At 37.6% G+C, this 24,323-nt stretch overlaps 1 protein-coding gene across 1 annotated transcript in view; it reads left to right on the top strand.

Annotated features, from left to right (window-relative positions):
* The window catches only part of LOC136865446 (uncharacterized), a 362,527-nt gene that overhangs the window by 333,072 nt on the left and 5,132 nt on the right, over positions 1-24,323 (top strand). Inside the window, exons 4-8 of the mRNA XM_067142407.2 lie at positions 189-311; positions 3,972-4,158; positions 15,487-15,668; positions 16,336-16,464; positions 20,063-20,174. Coding sequence (XP_066998508.2) covers positions 189-311; positions 3,972-4,158; positions 15,487-15,668; positions 16,336-16,464; positions 20,063-20,174 — 733 coding nt within the window. The remainder of the gene's footprint in view (positions 1-188; positions 312-3,971; positions 4,159-15,486; positions 15,669-16,335; positions 16,465-20,062; positions 20,175-24,323) is intronic.

Here is a 24,323-nt window from a genome sequence, read left to right as displayed (position 1 = left end):
TTTAATATTTAATGTTTGCTGCTAGATCCTTGTTCCATATCGCAAAGTGAAAACCAAACTCTTAATGACGTCTTCCTCTCGTTAAAAAGTAGGTGGATGACTTTCATTAATATACATAGAAAAGCTTATTTTCCTTGTAAAGCATGTATGGTAATGTTAATGTGTCTTTTGTTTTGACCATTTTATAGGGCTGGGAACAAGAGAAGTCCCCTACCTCTCCTCCAGCAGTTTCGGATACAAATAACAGATGGGAGTTTCCTCGATCTATGCTCCGGCTACAGACAGTTTTAGGCCAAGGAAACTTTGGTCAGGTAAGTATTCTGATGATTAAATCAAATGATAGTAACTTAAGTTTCCTTGATAGAGTTGTGGTATTAAAAACAATGTAACAATTACTCTAGAATTATACTAGCCTGCAAAGATTCCCCAGTTTTGCTGGAAATAGGTGGTTCATATGGAAAACAATGTTCTGATTTTGAAAACACCAACCATTTTGCCATAACACGTACACATTTTATGTAATTAGGTATTTCATGCATATCGATGTTCGAGATTTAATGTAAATTTAAGGAAATTTGAATTCATTTCATCATATTTCAAATTTTTTTAACAGGCATCAAAATAGATGAACAATGCTAATATTAGTGTGTAGAATTCAGTGAAATAAAACAGAAATGCTTTATCATGTACCATTTACAAGATATCAATAAAAAAAAGATATCCTAAAATTCTTACAGTGTGTTATGCAAATTTACAGAAATATGAAAATAATGTTATCATATACAAAAAAAAAATTGCCAGTCATAACAATTGGTGGAATTATTATGACTTACTATCTGGATAAGACACCCCTACATGAAAATAAAACACAACCTCAATGTTATATTGTATTGGATTTATCGAATGCTTTGAAAACTTTATAGAGTATTACATAATAAGAAATATAAAAGAGCAAATCTATACAGATAATATTTTTGTGAAACAAAACACCTGTTTCACCCTCGGTTCCTTATCTTTGGCTGGCCATGTGTTTGAAATTCTTGGTGGACTGGGTGATTTGACAATGCAAGACCAACAGATTGAAGGGAAGTAATAAATTTGTCAGCATTGATAGACTGAAGAGAAGAGTACCAAAACATGTTAGCTCATAAAAATATCTAAGAAAACAAAGATAAGTTAAGATAAACACACCCTTAGATAAATGTGTTTTAGCATAGTGCCAGCATAGTCTTCAGTTGGTGAATTTCCTTCGATCCCTGTAGGTTGTTCTGTTTTCTCAAAAAAAAAAAAAAAAAATCAGCTGATTCTAGAAAAAATAACTACCAGGAATATTAATGGCTGTTGTGTGGAGACGTAGAGGTAACCATCTTGCTAGGCCAAAAAGCAGGTTACACAAAATTTCCTTACTTTTTGTGTCATAGGGATAGTAGATGTAGAGATAAACATTGGATAATGAACGAGTAGCCTAAGATGGAAAGTTGTATCATGAAGGAAAAAATGTGATTCATGTTGGTCTGCTTGATCCTAAAAATTTACTACAGTACTTCCCCCTTTGCATATCAAACTTGGGAACATCAAGCACTAGGCAAAAGTGGTATGTATTTGGAGTATTTAAACCAAAGATTTCCACTCCTGTCAAAAGCTAAGAGGGAGTATTCAATGGACTGCAGATTAGGCTCCTTATGAAGGAAAGTGCATATTTAGGCACTATGAACGATGCTGAACATCAGGCATGGTGTGTCTAGAAAACCAAGAATAACGGCTGAGAGGATTCATCGTGCCGACCACACGACACCTCGTAATCTGCAAGCCTTCGGGCTGAGTGGTGGTCGTTTGGTGGGCCATAGCCCTTCGGGGAGTCTGGTGTTAAGGTTTGGTTTGGTGTATATTGTACTGTATATGTGATCAAGGGCGCCCATGCCTGGGGGCAAGGGGAAGCCGCAGCCCCTCCCTAGCTCACAGGGAAAGGAAAAAAATCTAATGTAGTCGGGGGTTTTTCTTTCAAAAAAATGATTTAAAAGTCGGTATTACATAGAAGTGGTAGTACCAGCCCTACCAATAGGTAGGGGATACCATGGGTGTCATTCTACCGCGGAATACAAGTCGCCATTCATCTTCCAAATTATTAAAAATACTATATACCCCCAGGTCTAGGCACCCCATACAAACTGTCATATGGGCGCCCATGTATGTGGTATGAGTACAATGCTTCAGTTAAGTGGGGCATTAAATGATATTCAGTGGGCTTTTGATGATACAGGCTATGGTAGTTTAGGAATATATTTTCAATAACATTTTCATTAAATAGCCTACATTATCATTGTCATAATCATCATGGAGTAATGTTAGCTTTATGTACACTATGAATGAGGAGGATAATTCCAAAATGAACTTTGAAAAATGAAATTAATCTTCCTTTCCTTGCATCAACATAAATAACATACAGTAATAGCTGATCTGTATTTAAAAGGGACATTATTTCTGAAACAACAATTCCTACGATGTTGAAAATTTTCTTGTAGTATTTAAGTTCCTTCAAACCAAAACTAACAGTATTTTAAATGTCATAAATTTATTGCATATTTTATTTATTTTGATGCAAGGAAAGGAAGATTAATAAATTTCATTTATCAAAGTTTCCAGAAGCAAATTTCAAACCACAGAAAAGCTTTCACGAACTACATTAACAAAACAGTTAAAGAAGGAATATTATTAACTTTTGATAGAATTATTTTAGGATACTCAGTTTTAAATTATCAGTAAAAGTTTTCATCTCTTATACATGGAAATAACAAGTGACTTTGTTAGAAATTTCCAGTACAATAAAACACATAATTAAATATACATTATGATTTATACAAAGTAGGATGAGAAACATCATGTCTGGCCAGGGTCATCTGGTATGAGTTGACCATACAGCCAATGACTTAACGCCGAATGTTGGTGGTGGGGCAATAAAATACCTGACTCTCTAAAGGATCCAATGGCTTTGAGCAGAGGAGCTCTTTTAGGTCAGTGTTGGTCCCTTAGTGGAGGAAATACCACTAAAATCCAGCATGCAGGGTCAGTTCTCTGGGTTAGGGATGGCTGTAAAAGTCATCTGTTCTCCAGGTTGTTGTTGCCCCCATGAAACCTGGCAGTCAGGTATAAATTGTCTTTCAATGTGACAAACCCACTGTAATAATAGTCTATATAAAGTGTCAGAGTGGATCAGGACAAGGAGAGGACGAAATTGAGGTCAATGATCCACTGCCTGACCCAGAAACTCACTGGACAAGGGTGACTGAAGAAGAAGTAGTAGTATAAGAAGTACCTATTGCCTATTGTAAATGAGATGACAAACTGGATCCTGTTCAAGGAGTCAGATCACTAGACTAGGACAGTGAACTCATTATTTTAAATTAAATATTACCGAGTGAGTTGGTGCGTGGTTTGAGTCATGTAGCTGCCGGCTTGCATTCAGGAGATAATAGGTTCAAACCCCACTGTCTGCAGTCCTAAAAGTGGTTTTCCATGGATTCCCATTTTCACACCAGGAAAATGCTGGGCCTGTACCTTAATTAAGGTCATGGCCACTTCTTCCCACTCTTAGCCCTTTCCTATCCCATTGTCGCCATAAGAACTATCTGTGATGGTGTGACATAAAGCAAATTGCATTGTATATGAAGTATTAATTAAAATCATTCTTTCGTTGAGTTACTCACAAGTATCTAACCACTAGTAATAAACATGATGCATTTTACCATTGTTTATGAAGTAGTTTCTTTTTTCTTTTTCAAATTCAAACTTATAGAAAGGTTTCAAGCACAAAGCCACAACATTTTAAAGTAAAAATGTAAAACTTCTTTTCTTTTCATTATACGTTGAGAATTAGGTAATTCCTTTTAGAAACAAATTCTCCTTGTTTGATTGTCTGATCATCGATCTCATGTTAACTGAGAGGCTGAGTGGAATGCTTGAATGTTGTGCAGGTTCTTAAAGCTGAAGCTGACGATCTGAGTGGACACCCAGGAACTACACGTTTGGTGGCAGTGAAGCTGGTTAAGGAGGGAGCCACAACCAGGGAGAAGGAAGACCTGCTACGTGAACTAGAGATCATGAAACAGCTGGGGGCACATCCTAATGTGGTCACACTGTTAGGATGCTGTACTGAGCAGGGTAAGTGTCTACTCATAACCTCCGGACATTTTTCAAGTTCATTACTGCTTCTCACATGAAAAATTATATATCTTATATTCATATCAAATCAGAGAGAGAGAGGAATAAGAAAGGAACACACAAAATAAGATGAACACAAGAGCAAGTTAGTGTGGGAAGAGGGAGCAACAGAAATAGGAGATGAGGACAAACATAGAAACACAAAAGGACGAGGATAATTTCAACATCTTCATACACTGCCATCTTCAGATAGGTAGACTCTCTCCTAATCAATCCCAGTTCTACATCCATCTATTATCAGCCACAGATGAGCTTGTTTCTGCTTCCCAACTTCATCAGGAAGGTGGACATGGGCGCCCGCAAGGGGGGGCCCCCTTGCCCCCCCCTGGAATTCTAAAGATGTTCAATTGTTTAATATCATACCAGATTATTTCATAAACTGAAATTACTGACAGTCATCTAGCATATGTTATAACTGGAAGTTTCTGTAAACAATTTAATGTTGCTGACGTTATATTGGTTTTTATATTCAAGAAAATTGTTAATGTGCCCCCCCCCCCCCTGGAAAAGATCCTGCGGGCGCCCATGAAGGTGGACATCAACAATCATTGGGGGGCCATCTTGACAGATCTTCAGTCTTGAAGTGGGATGAGTGCAGGACAAGAAGAGAGTTGGATAAGTACAGGAAAAGAAAAAAAAGCATAAGACAAAGATAAATACAGGTGGTAAAGAAATGGGAACACAGGACAAACACATAAAAAGTAAAGGATCTCAACAAGATACTATACTTATATATTCTCACATGTTACTATATGTAAAATTGTCCAAACTTCTTGTAAAATTGCTCTCCTATTTTTTAGAAATTCTCTACTCCATTGAGGGTACAAGTTTAAAGAAATAATAACTTGCACTGGCTTTAATAACTAAGACAGTAGTCACAAAATGTGGTCTTGCTGGTCTTGCGGGGCTTGTCCCTGATCACAGATAGGCAAAAATAAGATATCTCCCAGCCACTTCGTTTAGCTTAGGAAAGGTATCAGCAGCTGACTCATTCTGTTATTCAGTGCTCTTTCAATATTTTTATTTATTATTTATTTATTTATTCATTCATTAGTGCCTTGTTCAGTGGTGAAGTTTAGGGGTCTATGCCCTCTCTTACGCTGTATCACTTCCCTGTTCCCCATCTTCTCTCTGCTGTTCTACCTGGAGTAACTCATACCAATTTCTCACCAATATCTCTTCTAAACTCACTCCCTGAGGGTGTGTCGTACTCACTCTTACCCACAGATGTGCGACAATATGTCACATGCCGGGTCACCTTAATTTTAATATAAATACATAATTGCTCATATACTTCTCCATAAGCAATATCCCATGGGTGCCAGCCTTCAAACTTCTGGCTTGAAGACGATAGTTAATAATAATCATCATCATCATCATCTGTTTACCCTCCAGGTTCGGTTTTTCCCTCGGACTTAGCGAGGGATCCCACCTCTACCGCCTCAAGGGCAGTGTCCTGGAGCTTCAGACTCGTGGTCGGGGGATACAACTGGGGAGTATGACCAGGCGGTCTCACCTGCTATGCTGAACAGGGGCCTTGTGGAGGGATGGGGAGATTGGAAGGGATAGGCAAGGAAGAGGGAAGGAAGCGGCCGTGGCGTTAAGTTAGGAACCATCCCGGCATTCGCCTGGAGGAGAAGTGGGAAACCACGGAAAACCACTTCCAGGATGGCTGAGGTGGGAATCGAACCCACCTCTACTCAGTTGACCTCCCGAGGCTGAGTGGACCCCGTTCCAGCCCTCGTACCACTTTTCAAATTTCGTGGCAGAGCCGGGAATCGAACCCGGGCCTCCGGGGGTGGCAGCTAATCACGCTAACCACTACACCACAGAGGCGGACGTTAATAATAATAATAATAATAATAATAATAATAATAATAATAATAATAATAATAATAATAATAATAATAATTTTTATTATTTTTTATTTTGCGAGGGAGTGTGGAAAATCTTTCATAAGATGCTTGTGAGGGTCCGTACTCAACAAGTGTGTGGAGATTCTTACCCACTAAAAACCACACTCCCTTTTCCCACGACGTTTATCTCCGCCCCGGAAACCGCTCTCGCATTACTTCGGGGCGGATGTCGTGCTTAATGCATCTTGTGCTTCATCTTCCTTCTTCTGCTTTACTGTCTGTATTAATCGTCCAGGTCCTTCTTTTTCTGACGCAGAATATTTTCTACATAGACTGCCATCTGGTCCCAAGATTCTCGACTTCGTAGCATTACTGACATGATCCCTTCTGGCGTCAATTCTCCATGCATAACTTCTAAGCATGAACACACACAATGAAAGTTGTGATACGTCATCGATGTCACCGCAGTATATGCACACCGGACTAGTTGCTAGCCCTAGCCTATGAAGACATTTTCGGAAGTATCCATGACCTGTCAAGAACTGTGTGAGATAGTAGTTCACTTCACCATGATTTTGGGCAACCCATACGCCCAGAGAAGGTATCAGTCTTTTTGTCCATTTCCCTCTAGAATCATCTTCCCATCTTGTTTGCCATCGTTGCATTCTGCGACTATGAGCCAAAGCCTTTGCCCTTTTCCTTCCTAGCTCTTCTTGTGTGAGCCAAATTTCTTGTCTTTTGAAGGCCAACAAGTCAATGGGAGCTACTGCTGCTACTACTACCAGAATTGCAGGTTCTGATACTGTGCGATATGTGCAAGCAATTCGTAAAGCTGCTCTCCGTTGTACAGCCGCAATTCTTGCCCGATATTTCACAATTTTTAAGGATTCAGCCCAAATTTCCGAACCGTATAGCAGTATCGATTGAACAATCGACATGAGAAGCTGCCTTTTACTAGATATTGGTCCCTGGATATTTCCCATGAGTCTACTCAGTGCAGTCATGGTTTTCGCTGCCTTATCTGTTACCCGTTGGATGTGGTCCCAATATGTAAGCTTAATATCAAGTGTTACACTAAGATATTTTGTGCTCCTAGTTGTTTCGATGGCTATCTGTCCGATCTGCATCGGTACAACAGTATTAATCCTTTTCCTCGTCAGGAGGACAATTTCCGTTTTATGATCTGCGAGTTCTAACTTGTGATTATCATTCATTCTTTGACACGTCGCATCACCTGATTCAGTTTAAATTGAGCCAGCTCTAGGTTACGGGTTACTATCACAGCAGCCACATCATCAGCATAACCCACAAGTTTTACATCTTCTGGCATCTCCAGCTGTAACAAACCATCATACATGATATTCCAAAGGTGTGGTCCGAGAATTGAGCCTTGAGCTGCACCAGCTGTGAGCCGTTTTCTTCTCTGACCATCTTCCGTGTCGTATAACAATGTACGGTCTTTCAAATAGTCTCGCAGTATATACATGAGATATTTCCAAAATATCACTCCATCTTGCTGAGTTGAAGGCATTTTTAACATCTAGAGTCACAAGAAGCATCAGCTTCCTAGAATAATGATTACCCGTTTGAGCTCGTTCTGCTGTCTTCACCACTTCTTTCACAGCATCTAGCATTGTGTGACCTCTGCAAAATCCATGTTGTTGGTTAGATAGGTCGCCAGCTAATCAGACTGCTGCTAGTATTCTCAGTTGTAGGAGCTTCTCTAAACCCTTCCTGGCAGTGTCCAGCATACACAGAGGTCTGTAACCCCCAGTTTTCCCTTTACTGATCAGAACCAATCTAGCTATCTTCCAACGAAAGCTAAAAATTCCCGCTTTCAAACAATGATTATACATTCTCAACAGCAGTTTAGGACATAATTCGACTGCCACCTTTAGTACTTCTGCTGGAATACCATCTGGTCCAGGGGCTTTCTTATTTCTAAGGGAATTAATTGCTGTTACCAATTCTTCATTTGTAAAAGGTGGTATATTATCTAGTTCTTTCTCGGCCTCATCATCAATCCTCTCTGCATGATCAGGGAATAGTATGTGTACTATTTCTTCCATGGTGCGTGGATCCATGATAGGGCTTGGTAGCATCCCGAATTTCTTCATGACAATTTTATACCCTAATCCCCATGGATTTTCATCCACTTCCTTAGACATTTCCCACCACTTGTCGGCTTTACTCTTTTTAATTGTATTTCGCAGTCTTTTCTTCATAGTCTTATACTCTACTGAGAGAGCTTCATCGTGATGTCGTGCTCTTTGTGTCCTTTGTCTTAGTCGCAGGCATTGTTTCCTCAGCTCAGCAATTTCTTCATTCCACCAATATGCTGGACGCTTGCCTCTCCGTTGTTCGATTCTGGCCATTGATGCGTCGCATGCTTGCTGAAGGAGTCTCATGGTGTGTTCCACGCATTTATTAGCAATTATGCTTCTTTTGCCTCCGTGACATGTATCCGTCATACAATCCATTCCATTCTGTATTACTTCATTAAATTTTTCTCTATCCATAGTGGCAATGTTCCATCTTTCTGGCTTGGGCGTAGTAATCCTTAGATTCGGAGTCTCTTGAAGTACACGAAAAGTGATATACTGATGATCGCTTCCAGGATATTCTTCAATTACTCGCCATTCAGTTATCCTAGACGCAATGTCTTCAGAAGCAAAGGTTACATCTGGTATAGTTCCCTGACACCCTGGTCGCCGAAAGGTTGTCACATTACCAACGTTGATAACCATTAATCCCAATCTCGCGACCATCTCCATTGTACGCCGTCCTCTAGAATCTGTTTGAAGCATGTTCCATTCAACTGCTTGAGCATTAAAATCACCAGCAACAACTAGGTTAGTGTTCATCTCTTGCAGAGTATCTTCAAGCCCATCTAGTTTTGTCTGGAAGTCAGAAATAGCCTCGTTCGGGGTAAAATAACAGCTGACAAAAATTACCTTCTCAACTTGGACCCAGACAAAACCATCTCCGCATCCTTGATTTGTAACTGAATATTTTCCAAGGTCTGGTACCCATATCGCAGCTGTCCCTAGATTGTCTGAAAACCAGCCTGGTTGATCTCTGTCTTGATATTGTTCGCTGAGAATCAAGATGTCTGCTCCTATCTCATAGATCATCTGCGTCAATAGATCATTGGCAGTTAGACTCCTGTGTATATTGGTTTGAAGGATCTGTACCATTCACCACTGCTTTTTGGCCTTTTCTAGTGCTTCACGAAACACAATACACTTGCCTGAGCCAAGAGCATGATGTCGTTTTGACTCTTCAACGCCCATATCTGTGCAAATTATGCATCGTGGATTTGTTTTGCATCCTACTGCCTTGTGACCAGCTTCTCCGCACTTAAAGCATAGTTTACTTCTGTCCAATCCTTGACAGTTTCGTGCTTGATGCCCATATGACAGACATCTAAAGTACCGAGGAACTACGGCCCACTGTCTCACTCTGCAGTATAGCCAGCCTACTTTAATTTTGCCTATGTCTAACAGCTTTCATGCCTCGCTATCTTCTATCTCCACGATGGCGAGTTTTTGTCCCCTGCTGTTCGGATTTGTGATTGAGACCTTCAATTCTTGATTAAGATTTTCTAATTCTCGTCTTACAGCCTCCTCTACGTCGGAAATAGTGGTGGCACTGTCCATATCCTGAATTGCCAATGTAGTTCTAGGCGTCAAAACCTTTACTTCGCCATCATGTCCAAGAGCGCCTTTAAGTGATTTATTAAAATTGTCTCTATTCTTTTCCGTGGCCTTATTAAATTCAAGAAGAACTGCTCCAGACATAGTTTTCCTGATCGATCTAACACAGCGCCACTGTCTTCTGGGTTCACCTTGCTGCGGATATCCTTCACAACATCTGCAAAAGTCTTGCCATTCATCGGTTTAATAAGTACTGCTTCTGGGCGGCTTCTTATAGTTGAACGTTTCCGTTGCTCGTTCTTTTTAACAGTTTCAGATACTGGTACTGGTTCAGGTTGAGTACCTTCATCTTCATCTTCCTTCTTCTGCCTCTGTTCCCTCTTCTTCTTCTTGGATAACGCTATTTCTCAGTTATCCTGTTCTACGTTTGTGTTTGTGGTGCTCTGTTCTACTTTCTCTTGATCGGGCAAATCCTTTTTCATTAATGCTCTAGTTGCTTTCCAAGCTTTTCTGTGCGTAGATCCCACATCTAGGGCTTCCTCCAATTTCTTTAAACCTTGCTGAATTTCCATCTTCATATTTTTCTGCTGAATTACAAGAATACTTTTCAAGAGGCCCCTGGAGATTTCCAGTTGTTCTTCCTCTTTTAACATATCCTTCATAATTTGTTGAGTGATATCAAGCCTCAGATTCGTTTTCGCATCCTGCTCAATACTACTATTGCATGTATCATGCGTGCGCTAAACGTCCATGATATTGTGGCCATGTTCCATAGATGCTGGATTCAAATCCACAGAGTCGCACTGGATTCCAGCTCCCGACATCGTGCCGTGAGTAGGGAGTCCAGCTGGCCATGACTCAGGTCGCAGAGAAATATCTATTCTCTGTTATTTTCTATGACGAAACTAGGTAACCTAAAAACACATTTTCACTAACACACAATGTCAATGTCTTGAACTTTTCACCCACTACCATAGTTTATCCTATTAAATATTGAAAGCACGGATATTAAATATTACTTACACTCACTTTCCATGTCAATATATGGGTGATTACCAACGAAATCTTCGATAATTTCATGCACAACAGACTTACTGATCTTGTCACTACCAAGACGTACCAATAATAATAATAATAATAATAATAATAATAATAATAATAATAATAATAATAATAATAATAATAATAATAATAATAATTAATGAGACTCTAAATATTCCCAGAGGTGGGGTGACGGAACACTAACCATTAAGTATACTCTAACTTGAAAATTAAGGATCATTAATAAAGAATTTCTGCAATAACCAATTAAATAACTATTTATTAGAATGAAAAACGTGATGGCGTATTTACGAACTCTGAACTTACGGAAGCAAGAGATAAATTGAATGAAATAAAATTTAATAAACTGAACTGTTGCACGGAGACTTGCAGTAATTTATGCCATTAGCTCACCATTTGTAGACTCTGTTACCTGGACATGATCTATGTAGCAGCTGATGTTTGATGGACCCCTCGTGCTGGGATAGTCATCTCTCATTGTAGGTACCAGTCCTATTTCTGATTCCTGCATAGCTCACTAATTGAACAATGACTTTCCTGACTTTAACACTTCCTACAGTACTCCTCACATAAAATCGTAATGAGTCCTAATTTCAATAGCAAAACCACCTTGGGTTACGTTCATGGAGGGAATATACTTGTATTCTTCCGTATCACAGAATTGTAGTGTATCTAAATACATAACAAAATTTCTCCTGTCCTATACCAGTCAAAAACCGGTCTCTCGTTGACTTTAACTCTCGTCATTGAGATATCCCCCTGTGGGTGGGGGCGGTAGAATAACACCCACGGTATCCCCTGCCTGTCGTAAGAGGCGACTAAAAGGGGCCCAGGGGCTCTGAACTTTGGAGTGTGGGTTGGCGACCACGGGGCCCTTAGCTGAGTCCTGGCTTTGATTCCACTTACTTGTGCCAGGCTCCTCACTTTCATCTATCCTATCCGACCTCTCTTGGTCAACTCTTGTTCTTTTCTGACCCCAGCAGTATTACGTATGGAGGCCTAGGGAGTCTCATTTTCACGCCCTTCGTGGCCCTTGTCTTCCTTTGGCCGATACCTTCATTTTTCGAAGTGTTGGATCCCTTCCATTTTTTCTCTTTGATGAGTGTTATATAGAGGATGGTTGCCTAGTTGTACTTCCTCTTAAAACAATAATCACCACCACCACTCTCGTCATTGAGATAACTAGATCTCGGTGAGAATAATTTTGAGTAGTGCTCTACTTAGATGCGAAGTGAACTAAGTTAAGATCTTCTTTGATGTCAAAACGTACAGCCCACCTCTGATGTAATGATAGAATAGATTAGAATTGGCTGATAGAATTGCCCTCTCCAGCTCTTGTCGTGGATGTATATAGGCTCCAAAATCTCTCTCCATGTACCATATCACATGGTCCAGTAAAATCTGATGTACAATCCCTTCTTCTATCCATCATTGTATATCCGTCATCTTGTTCCATAATGTCCATTCACATAGGTTGAACTTTCGCGCACTCTCAACGTGTCATGTAGCGAACTTTGAAAAGTAGGCATTAACAAGTCTTCAATAACTTCTCCTCTTACTTTCCCTCCTCCTTGCCTACCTACTATATCTTATACATTGATGAGGGAAACCTACCTCATTCCAGTCCTCTGTTAAAAGCTTTATTATCTCCCTCAAACTCACTATCTCTTCCTCCATATTCCCTCATTCCCACTCACACCCACAGTTCCTATACCTCTCTCCTTCAGCCATTCTTTTATCGTCTTCAAACAAACATGAAATAATATGGAAATATGATTGGAAATAAAACAGCTTATTCTATGAATGTAAATATATGTCAGAGAAAGTAAATACTATACAAAGATTTAACAACAGTAAAGCAAGCAAGTTGCTAATAAAATAACTGCACTGAAATTATTCTACTTAGGCATGTCTTAATTTTAAAATAATTGGAATAACAGCCTAACTGAAACTAAGGAAATGTAGTTACACAAAATATGTAAATAAACAGACAGATTATTATTACTACCGGTATTTGCAAACCGAAATGAAAACTACCTTTAAATGTTGAAATGCCAAGAGGACTATATAAAACTAATAGGTAGACAGATTATTATTACTTTCTGCTACTAAGCTCTAATAGAAATGTAAAATGCCATTAAGTTAAATGCTGAAATATCAAATGCATTACACAAGGATAGCACAGGAATATAGCAAACAAGTTACTATCTAATAAAATAACTACATTATAATTCTCAACTGCACTTAGGCATATTCTAATTATAACATGTTAATTGAAACAATAGAACTGAAGTTAAACTAAAACCAGTACCAGTACTTGATACTTTAAGGGATTATAATTCTTTTTCTACCTACGCATTGACAGAAATGAAAACTGCCATTGATTGCAGAAATATTGAAAATACAAGTTGGCTAGTTGGCTTTACCTTTTATTGTAACTAATATAAATTGACGACTAGTAAATTTGAGTAGCAGAAAGGAACAAACATGTAACATACCCTATAAAGTCATATTCATTCTGAATATCCAACTAATTCAAGACTGAACACTGTATTATGACACAAGTAATAATCTGCTTCCTCTATCTAGAGATATAAGGTTCTATTCTACATTTAGTTCAGTTTCGTTAAGCTGTTTCTGTATCTGGGTATATGCTGTTTGCCCTCTGCTTAACTCCACATTTTTACCTATGCCTTCTGCTTTGGTTTATTTTTAATTTCTCTATTCCATCATTTAGTTTTAGCACTTCCAATTTGTTTTATGTCCCACCAACACAGATAGGTCTTATGGGGACAATGGGATAGGAAAGGTCCAGGAGTGGGAAGGAAGTGGCCATGGCCTTAATTAAGGAACAGCCCCAACATTTGCCTGGAGTGAAAATGGGAAACTATGGAAAACCACCTTCAGGGCTCCGGCAGTGGGACTCGAACCCACTATCTCCCAGATGCAAGCTCATTGTTGCGCGCTATTAAGCGCACAGCCAACACGCCCCGTAGTTTTAGCACTCCACTTATGGCGTGGTATGTTTCATAAAGTCTCAAAATAGTCTCAATATATGCTAAACAATTCATTCACAGTGTTGCAGAAAGAATAAGATCCAGGTTATGTACCTACAGAAAATGACCAACTGTTGCAGGACATTGCAGTACTAGATCCTACTAAAATCTAAAATCAGGAAAGAAAATGTGTGTTACAGTGAAAATGAAGTAGAAAGAATATGCAGATGTTTTAATCTAAATGAACCGTCTGCAATGCAAGGGTTAAAGGCTTGACAGACAACCCTGGAGTCCAAGACATTCCAGATAATAATACCAGTGCTAAGAATAATTTCCACATTGCCATGATCAGCTGTATTATGTGAGTGCTGGTTCAGCTTGATGAATGACATACCACAGTCACTGATAAGGTCGTCACTGTTGGTTACCTAAGACTCCAACCTTATTTTAATTCATTCAAATGACCTATCAGTTGACCGATTTAAGCCTGAGAAATATATCAAGATGTGGCTGCAAAACCACAATACTGCAAAAGACAGCAATTCAAAAGTTTTTTCTATTGAAAAGTGTGATCACAAGCAAAAAATGAGGGACTTTGTTGTTTAATAGATAGGTGGAACTGAGTCCAGTAGATCATCACAGTGTAAAACTACGTTTTCAAACTAGTGTTTTACATTAGCCTTTATGTTTAAATGTGTGCATTAAAATATAGACTTCTTATTTGTCATCATCTTGTCGACCAGGGCAATCTGACATCCAGGATTTGTCATGCCCTGACTTAGAGTATATTCAGTGAAACTTTTTAGGACTGCAGCAGCAACAGTCTGTCATGAACCCCTACATCTATCTTGCACTACTTAAAGTGTGTGGAGAAATCAACAAAAATCAAATTCAGAAGTGATGTTCACAACACAAATATAATACCAGTTCTCCTAACTAAGTCAGTGTGCCTTCTTATAGGCTACAGAAGACAAGCTGAAGCCATTTGATTATTCTGTGAAATACCTATGTTTAATAAATTGCCATTAGATCTTAAAAAAAAAATCCTTCCATTCAGTATATTCAGATGCAAGCTTACAACATTGTTAATTATGCATTCTTTTTACTTGGTGCCAGATTACTTTGAAATGAATGAGTTTCCTAACTAAGACTTATTGGAATTACCTGTGTGTACATTTATGGTTTCCTTTTCTTTTACAATGCCTATTGAATGTAACATACTGAATAAATTCTAGTCTACTCTATTCTATTTAATCACTAAACTAAATTAAACCTGAGGCCTTGACCCTACCAAGATGATTATTGCCCAGCCAGATGGTTTGCAGATATTGGAGTGTCATATGATCTGTGTGACAACTTCTTCTGTTATATTACTTGTGCTTGGCTTTCTTGGCTTTCTTAACTGAATTTACATTTTCTCATATTTTAAAGCCAAATGAATCCCATTCTAGCTCCCGGAGTGGGTTTAAAATCCTTGGGTGAGCCAGAAGTTGAACCTGGGCCTCTGGGTAAGGGTCAGCAATGCTACACCACAGGAATGGGATTTTTAGTCACTTATTTTAATAGATATTCTTTATGACTGAATGTCTTTTTCCCCAGAGAATTTAACCTACATTTAAATGGTATTGTTATTATATCTATGTGATTTAACCCCCTTACATATCTTAAGTGATAATTTTGTGAATTGTTTTTTATCAGAACCTTACCTGCTCATAATGGAGTATGTGATGTATGGAAAATTGCTGACCTTCTTACGGGACCATCGCACACGTCAAAACTATTACAACTTCTCCGAAGACTCAGATGCACTCACATCCCGTGACCTGACTGTATTTGGATACTGTGTGGCACGGGGAATGGAATACCTTGTCTCTAAAGGGGTAAGATGCAATATAGGTCTACAGCATGGCCATTAACAAGGATAAGGTCTTGGAGTGAGTAAGGTTTATAGGTTATTTCTGTTTACTTGCCTCTGCTACATTCACCAGTTAGGAGAATGAAGATAGCTAAATTTCAAATGTAGCCTATTCTGTTTCTAGTGTTTATGAGGTTAGGTACAGAATTGGTTATAACATAATATGCAAGTTTTACACACATATATTTCCTCTCTCTCTGGCATGGGAAAGCACTTTCTGCTTAGACGTACAAAACAATAGTATATGAAAAGCATATCGGTACATTGCAAGACTTCTCATCATGAGGAAACAGTAATAAATTTTTTAATTATTTGGATAAAAAGAGAGATATAGGCCCTACTCCTCCCATGCATATAAAACTCACCTATACTATATTCATCATTAAAACTAGTATTTTGATTCCTTTTAATTCTCCTACCATATAATGGGAAAAAAAGTATAATTTTCCAACAAAGCATAATCTCAACCTTATCTAAGACCAGTTTAGTGCAATTTTTGCTTTTGTTGATTGAAGGTAGAAAAACTAGAATGCTGTGCAAAACACTGCCTGGAAACTTTACAAGAACTATCACTTTTGTTAACGTATAGTAAAACTGAGAACCACCTGTACAGTGTCTCCTATTTATTACAGATTATTCATCGTGATCTGGCTGCTCGAAATGTTTTGGTTGACCATAACAAATTGTGCAAAATTGCTGATTTTGGCATGTCCCGTAGTGTACGAGAACTGGGAGAAATATATGAGCAGCGACAGACAAAGGTAAGTTTCATCAATAAGACCTTGTAAATATTTCAGTATGGTACTCTACAGAGCCCTTCATTGATTCTTTTATGTTACTGTTTATTATTTCTGGTATTCTGATTCAGTTTCCATAAGAATTTGTATATTTTCTAGAATTTCATGCACTCAGCAGTAAAAAATCCTTCAAAAATAATATCAACAGTATACTGCTGTATGCAATATTAATGTCTCTGTTAGAGGTAATACTCGATATTACAATATGCTAGAAATGTTCCCAGTTGACAATACTTTCTTTAAGAAAGAAAAATTCTTGTTAGATCTTCAAGATGTATAAGCATTCTTTTAATAGATAGATATTTTAAACTACCATATTGAACCAGTATGAGACTCTCATACTCAGGGGTATCAAGTACAAGGGGGTACCCAAGAAAAAAACCAGAATTATTTTTTAAAAGCTATATATTTTCAAATATTTTACAAAATAACCTTATCCCCTTCAATATACTCTCCATTATAACTAATACATTTGTCCCACCGGGGCTTCCACTATTCAAAACATTCTTTGTAGTCATCTTTACAAATGGCTGACAGCTCCTCCCTCATTTATTCCTTGACCTCTTCAGTGTTGTCAAATCAATGTCCTTTCAGGCCCCTTTTCATGTGCAGAAATAATAAAAAGTCGTACGGAGCCAGGGCAGGCATGGGGCAGTGGAACCATGCCATTTTTAGCCAAAAACTCTCTAACAGAGATGGCTGTGTGTGCAGGTGCGTTGTCGTGGTGGACAAACCAGACTCCTGTCTGCCACAAATTGGATCCTTTTTGTCTAGCGCTGTTGCACAATCTTCTTAAAACTTCCCAATAAAATGCTTGCACGTTGTTCACTTAAACTTGCCATCATAAAGAATGAAACAGCGCTAGGAAAAGCAATCACTGCAGATGAAGAGAACAAGCCAGGTTGACAACACAAGTGGCACTGAACTAGCAATGAGTTGCGCTATACATGCCTAGTGGTGGAAATGCATACTAAACAAGCTTCGCCCATGCCAATGCTATTCTGGTTATTTTTGGGCACCCCCTCGTATAACAAGTAATGGGATATGGTTCAGCACAAAGAGGAGAATAAAAATAAGGAAGTAAGATGAAATAATCTAATTATTTATAACAAGCTGAAACCTGTCAAGACATGATGGTCAATGGGGTAAATATTTATTGAAGGATTTCCTTATATACGGTGTTCCTTGTACATTTTTTCCCCCCACAATTTTCTTCACGTCACACTGACACAGGTGGGTCTTATGGTGACGATGGGATAGGAAATTGTTAGAAGTAGTAAGGAAGTAACAATGGCCTTAATTAAGGTACAGCCCCAGCATTTGCCTAGTGTGAAAATGGAAAACCACGGAAAACCATCTTCAAGGCTGCCAACAGTGAAGTTCAAACCTACTATCTCCCTAATGCAAGCTGATGGCTACATGACCCAAACCGCACAGCCACTTTCTCGGTGCATTCCTTGTACAGTTACATTTTGGTGCTATTGCAACTGTAAAATATCGCTCTCTTGACATTGCAACATTTAACTAGCCATGGCTGAAAACCAGCTGAGGTAAATAGAGACTTTCATGTCCTTTGAGGTTTATTGATCGTTATGTTATTATTTTCAAGTCTAAACAATTTTCATACATATTTCATAGAATAAGGCCCTAATCTGGTTCCGTTTGGGAGCCATTGGGAAACATTCCAATTTTTAAGGAGCATAACTATGGTTCTAATTTTTAGAATAAGAATATGTGGAAGGACACTTTTCTTTTTTTGCAAGTTGTTTTACGTTGCACCGACATAGGTAGGTCTTATGGCGATGATGGGACAGGAAAGGGCTAGAAGTGGGAAGGAAGCGGCCATGGCCTTATTTAAGGTACAGCCCCAGCATTTGTCTGGTGTGAAAATGGGAAACCATGGAAAACCATCTTCAGGGCTGCTGACAGTGGGGCTCGAACCCACTATCTCCTGAATATTGGATACTGACGGCACTTAAGTGACTGCAGCTATCAAGGTCAGTAAGAGGTAAACCATTAATTCCAAGGAATTCAAGAATTATGTAGGAAATTGTAGTCGCTAGCTTTCATCTTGAGAATTAACCTTTTCACACTTGTATATGGTTTTGAACTACCAGGTATAAGTTCAATGACTTTCAAATGAATGAATGAATTAATTAATTACTGGGTGAGTTGGCCATGTGGTCAGAGGCGCGCAACTGTGAGCTTGCATCTGGGGGATAGTGGATTTGAGCCCCGGTGTTGGCAGCCCTGAGGATGGTTTTCTGTAGTTTCCCATTTTCACGCCAAGCAAATGCTGGGGCAGTACCTTAATTAAAGCCATGGCCACTTCCTCCCCACTCCTGCACTCCTAGGCCCTTCCTATCCTATCGTCACCATAAGACTTATCTGTGTCGGTGTGACGTAAAACAAATTGTAAAAAAAAAAAAATAATTAATGGCAACTTTAGAGAAAATGATGACTTCTTTTGCAGAAGTGAATGTAATGCTATAAATTACAATCATGATATCATCATGTGCCAAAATTCTGGCTGGCAGTTCAATAACATTTGAGCCGTCACCATCTACAGAGTCGCTGTTACCGATTCCTTACAAAAATCAGCAAATTCAATTTTTTTGTGGTTTTGCCTGCATATTTTTCTGTAAGCCACATATTTTGAAGAAGGGTCAAAGAGGAGAGTATTTAATACGATTATAAATAAATAATTGTTTGGCGATATACATGTGGAAAAACAGGCAAAACCTTTATGAAATCTGCCCCAAGAACAAAAATTTTCCAGCAGAAGGAATGGAATGTCATTACCTATGATATATTTTAAAAGAAAATTCATATATATCAATGAATGACTATTTGCCAATAGGGCTTTGTTCCATACTGAGCCGTGCTAATCAAATATCGTCAGCTTCTTTGGAACTTAATTTTAATACAGACACCGAACTCTCACTTAAGTTTAGAGGAATTTTGAATGTAATGTGTATTGTTCAACCACTGGGCAGCAAAACCGTGGCTATTCCTGTCCACAAAGTACAGCTGACCAGGAAAATGTCTGAGTGTTCATGTGTACTTACCCTCTTCTACCTCCCCTATTAAACCACATGGCTCAGTGCTCTCACAATACATCAAGATTTTAATCACTATTAAGCTGTAACATTTCTAAAATCCTACTTTACAAGTATATTTGCAGGTTTAAGTTTTTCAAAAGAAAGTTGCATAATAATAATAATAATAATAATAATAATAATAATAATAATAATAATAATAATAATAATAATAATAATAATAATAATAATAATAATTACTAGTTTATGTTAAAAAGTGATACATTTACAAATTTATGTTTCTGCATTATGTTGCTTGAGTTGCTTGTAAGTTACTTATATTTGTTGTGAGTGATTCATATTTAGTTATTATTATTATTATTATTATTATTATATTTTCCAACATATAAACTGTAATTTTCAAGAACATAGAACCAGAATTCTGGGTTAAATCTGATTATTTTATGATTAATACGTTTCTGTTCTTAATTCCATTCCTGATTTAACATTTCTTTTGTCAACAGGGAGCCCTGCCCATTCGTTGGATGGCACCAGAGTCATTGCTATACAGAGTGTTCACTCACAAGTCTGATGTCTGGAGTTTTGGTATAGTCATGTGGGAGATTGTAACATTAGGTAAGTTCAATCAATCAATCAATCAATCAATCAATCAATCAATCAATCAATCAATCAATCAATCAATCAATCAATCAATCAATCAATCAATCAATCAATCAATCAATCAATCAATCAATCAATCAATCAATCAATCAATCAATCAATCAATCAATCAATCAATCAATCAATCAATCAATCAATCAATCAATCAATCAATCAATCAATCAATCAATCAATCAATCAATCAATCAATCAATCAATCAATCAATCAATCAATCAATCAATCAATCAATCAATCAATCAATCAATCAATCAATCAATCAATCAATCAATCAATCAATCAATCAATCAATCAATCAATCAATCAATCAATCAATCAATCAATCAATCAATCAATCAATCAATCAATCAATCAATCAATCAATCAATCAATCAATCAATCAATCAATCAATCAATCAATCAATCAATCAATCAATCAATCAATCAATCAATCAATCAATCAATCAATCAATCAATCAATCAATCAATCAATCAATCAATCAATCAATCAATCAATCAATCAATCAATCAATCAATCAATCAATCAATCAATCAATCAATCAATCAATCAATCAATCAATCAATCAATCAATCAATCAATCAATCAATCAATCAATCAATCAATCAATCAATCAATCAATCAATCAATCAATCAATCAATCAATCAATCAATCAATCAATCAATCAATCAATCAATCAATCAATCAATCAATCAATCAATCAATCAATCAATCAATCAATCAATCAATCAATCAATCAATCAATCAATCAATCAATCAATCAATCAATCAATCAATCAATCAATCAATTCTATAAATAAATGTTTGCCCTAATTTGTCCTCTTGAATTGCAACTTTATCTTCATACTAGCAAATGTACCCGTGCTTTGCTATGGTATTCTACATTGTGTATAGATATTGAAGTAAATTACTGTATATGCAGTAAATAAAATTGTTTTAAAATTGCATGTCTCTTAGCGTTATCCGAGAAACAGCGTAGGGACGTCCCCATACGCTGTTTCCTATGTAAAGTGTGGGTTGCGGAGTTGTGATGATAATTGTAGGCTCGCTTGCCTACTGCCATTCACAATCGAGTTGGGAAGTTTACAGTATGTCAGGCCCCATTGCCTACTGCGCACTCAAAATTGATTTGGAGAGTTACCATGGCAGACCCCCTTTCCTACTTCCAGAGAGATTACATTTGAGGAGTTTTTATTATAATGGCAGGTAATTTCCCTACTGCCCATCATAATTGAGTTGTGCAGTTTTCATTATAATGATAGGCCCCTTTTCTTACTGCCAGCCAGCTTACTGCCGGTCACACCAAGTTGGTGAGTTCCCATTAAAATAGCAGGGCACTAGGGTAAATTTGTTTATAATGGCGGGCAATCTTGCCTACAGCCAAATACAAGTGGGTAGGGGAATTTTGAACTAAATTGTATGCTCCCTTTCCTTCTACAATTCAAATCAAGAAGTGAATTATTCATTACAATGGTAGGCCTTCCTTACTAATGCCAGTTATACAGAAGTTGGAGAAGGACCCCATTCCTACTGCCAGTCAAAGTCGATGTGGGGAGTACTGATTACAATACCAGACACACCCTTTCTCGATCGTTACAAATCAACATCAATGAATATATATAGATCGACATACGGAAGTGTATGCATGTTTACAATATTGCAGACCTTCATTTACATATTAATTGCTGCTTAACAGTATGTCATATCGACATATGGATTATACTATAAGATGCCATATTTAGTGGTCTAAATGGCTGGTCCTATGATATTTTCTCACATCTCATATATTCATGGGTTAGATTGAGTTAAAAACATTGAAAAGGGTGAAATTTGGGTAAAATTATCTCATATTGCATCACTTTTCAGATAATTATGTGACAGCCACAAACATAGCATTTGACTCACATATGGCTACTGGGTGGGCCAATTATCGTGTAGAATTTGATGATTCTCTCTTTCCTATAAGTGATTCAAAGTATGAATAATGCATGTATAAAATCCAAAATTTATTTAAAATCGAGAAATAGAGACAAATCTAATATTTAAGGGATACAGATATGACAAAATGTCATAAGATCACTCCAAATTAAACAGAGATTGTGCCATCCGTTATGTGATAGGACTTCCCGTTTATCCCACAAATTATCTTGAAATGAAGGTCTGCACCATCATTAAAATTGCCTCCTTATTTCGATATTCTTTGGGGATAAAAAGTGAAAAATTTTAATATCTTTGAAGCTTTCTGTTGGTTACCAGCTAATTTCAATATTTTCTAGCTCATCTGGCAGATTGTGCCGCAATCTTGATTTTGGGCGAGAGGGGTAAAAATTAGGACTTTCAGGACACTAAAGCTAAAAAATATGCAGATGGTCATTATTACCACTTAAACAGATAGCTATATGAAAATTTCGCCAAAATAGTCAGTGTACAGTTACACGGTCGTTACAATTTTATTTACATAGATAAGGAATCTGCTCCATGTACAACACCCTTTGGGCTATGTCTGCTGGACTTAACCTGCAAAACCGACCATTCATGACGTCTCCCTTATTAATCCTCCTGTTGAAAAAATGCACATGAGAAAAGTTTTAGAAATGGATTTCCATCAAGGTTGATCAATTTCCAGTCAGGTTGGTCTTCTATATATTGTGGGAGAGTAAAATCACCATTTCGATTCCCTATAAACACACAGTCCATTCCGGAAATTTAAAATGGTATGGACCTTAAAACCTACCTTTGGACAGGTGGATAATAAATATAAAGTTTGGCTGAAATATCTTCAGTACCGTAGTTTTCAAGTTATAAGAAATACGCTTTACACGCACCCGCTTTTAAGTTAAGTCCGTTGGGACTTGTGCTGAAAAATCATCCATTAGTGATATCGCCTTTATTGATCTTCCTATCAAAATGATTCACATGAGAAAAAAGTTTTAGAAATTGATTTCCATTAAGGATAGTAGATTTCCATTAATTTTGGATGTGCATATTTTGTGGGAGTGCAAAATCGTGGTTACGGTTTCGGTTAAACCCCCTGTAAATTTAGATATTCAGAAATAATAGGTCTATTAGCCCTAAAACCTACCCGAGGACAGGTGGATTCTAAATATCAAACTTGGTAGAAATATATTCAGTAGTTTTCAAGTTATAAGAACACAGAAAAAACAGACAATCAGACACCAAAGCTAAAAATATGCAGATGGTCATTATTACACCTGAAACGGATAACTGTATGGAAATTTCGCCAAAATAGTCAATGTACAGACACACGGTCATTGTGATTTTATTTATATAGATGACAGATAAGCATCGGCACATATGTAAGTGCAGACCTTCATTTTGAGATTTACTGCTCCTAAACGGTACATCATACAAACAAACGGTTTGCACCATCATGTTTTGTCTTAAAACATTTTCTCGCATCTCCCATATTTATGGGTTTGATTGAGTTACGATGTTTGAATGGGGTGAAATTTGGGTACATTTTTAACATTTTACGTTATTTTTCACATACTTATGTGGAAGCTACTAGAATAATGAAATTTGGTTCATGTATAGCCACTGGTCATGTCAATGTGCATGCCAAAGTGTCTCAAACTATGTAATATACGTGTAAAAAGCACAAAAATTATGAACAGTCAAGAAATACAGCCAAATCTAACCTGTAAAGGAAAGAGAGATGACAAAAAGTTATAGGACCAAAGTTGTATTGTAGATCACTCCAAATTGAACAGGGATTGTGCCATCCGTCTTGTGAGAGGACTTACCCTTTCGCCGCAAAATACCTTGAAATGAAGGTCTTCACCATCATTAAAATTGCCTCCATATTTCGATATTCTTTGGGGATAAAAAGTGAAAAATTTTAATATCTTTGGAGCTTTCTGTTGGTTACCAGCTAAAACATATAATTTTGCCTAATTACAATTTTCTAGCTCGTCTGGCAGATCGTGCCACAATCTTGATTTAGGGCGAGGGGGGTAAAATTTAGGACTTTCAGGAAACTATAGCTAAAAAATATGCAGATGGTCATTATTACCCCTTAAACGGATAGCTGTATGAAAATATAGTCAATGCACAGACAAACGATCGTTATGATTTTATTTATATAGA

The sequence above is a fragment of the Anabrus simplex genome, chromosome 1 (assembly GCF_040414725.1).
Source record: "Anabrus simplex isolate iqAnaSimp1 chromosome 1, ASM4041472v1, whole genome shotgun sequence".
NCBI lineage: Eukaryota > Metazoa > Arthropoda > Insecta > Orthoptera > Tettigoniidae > Anabrus > Anabrus simplex.
The sequence above is the reverse complement of the archived record's forward strand: the minus strand, read 5'-3'. Positions and strand labels throughout refer to the sequence as shown.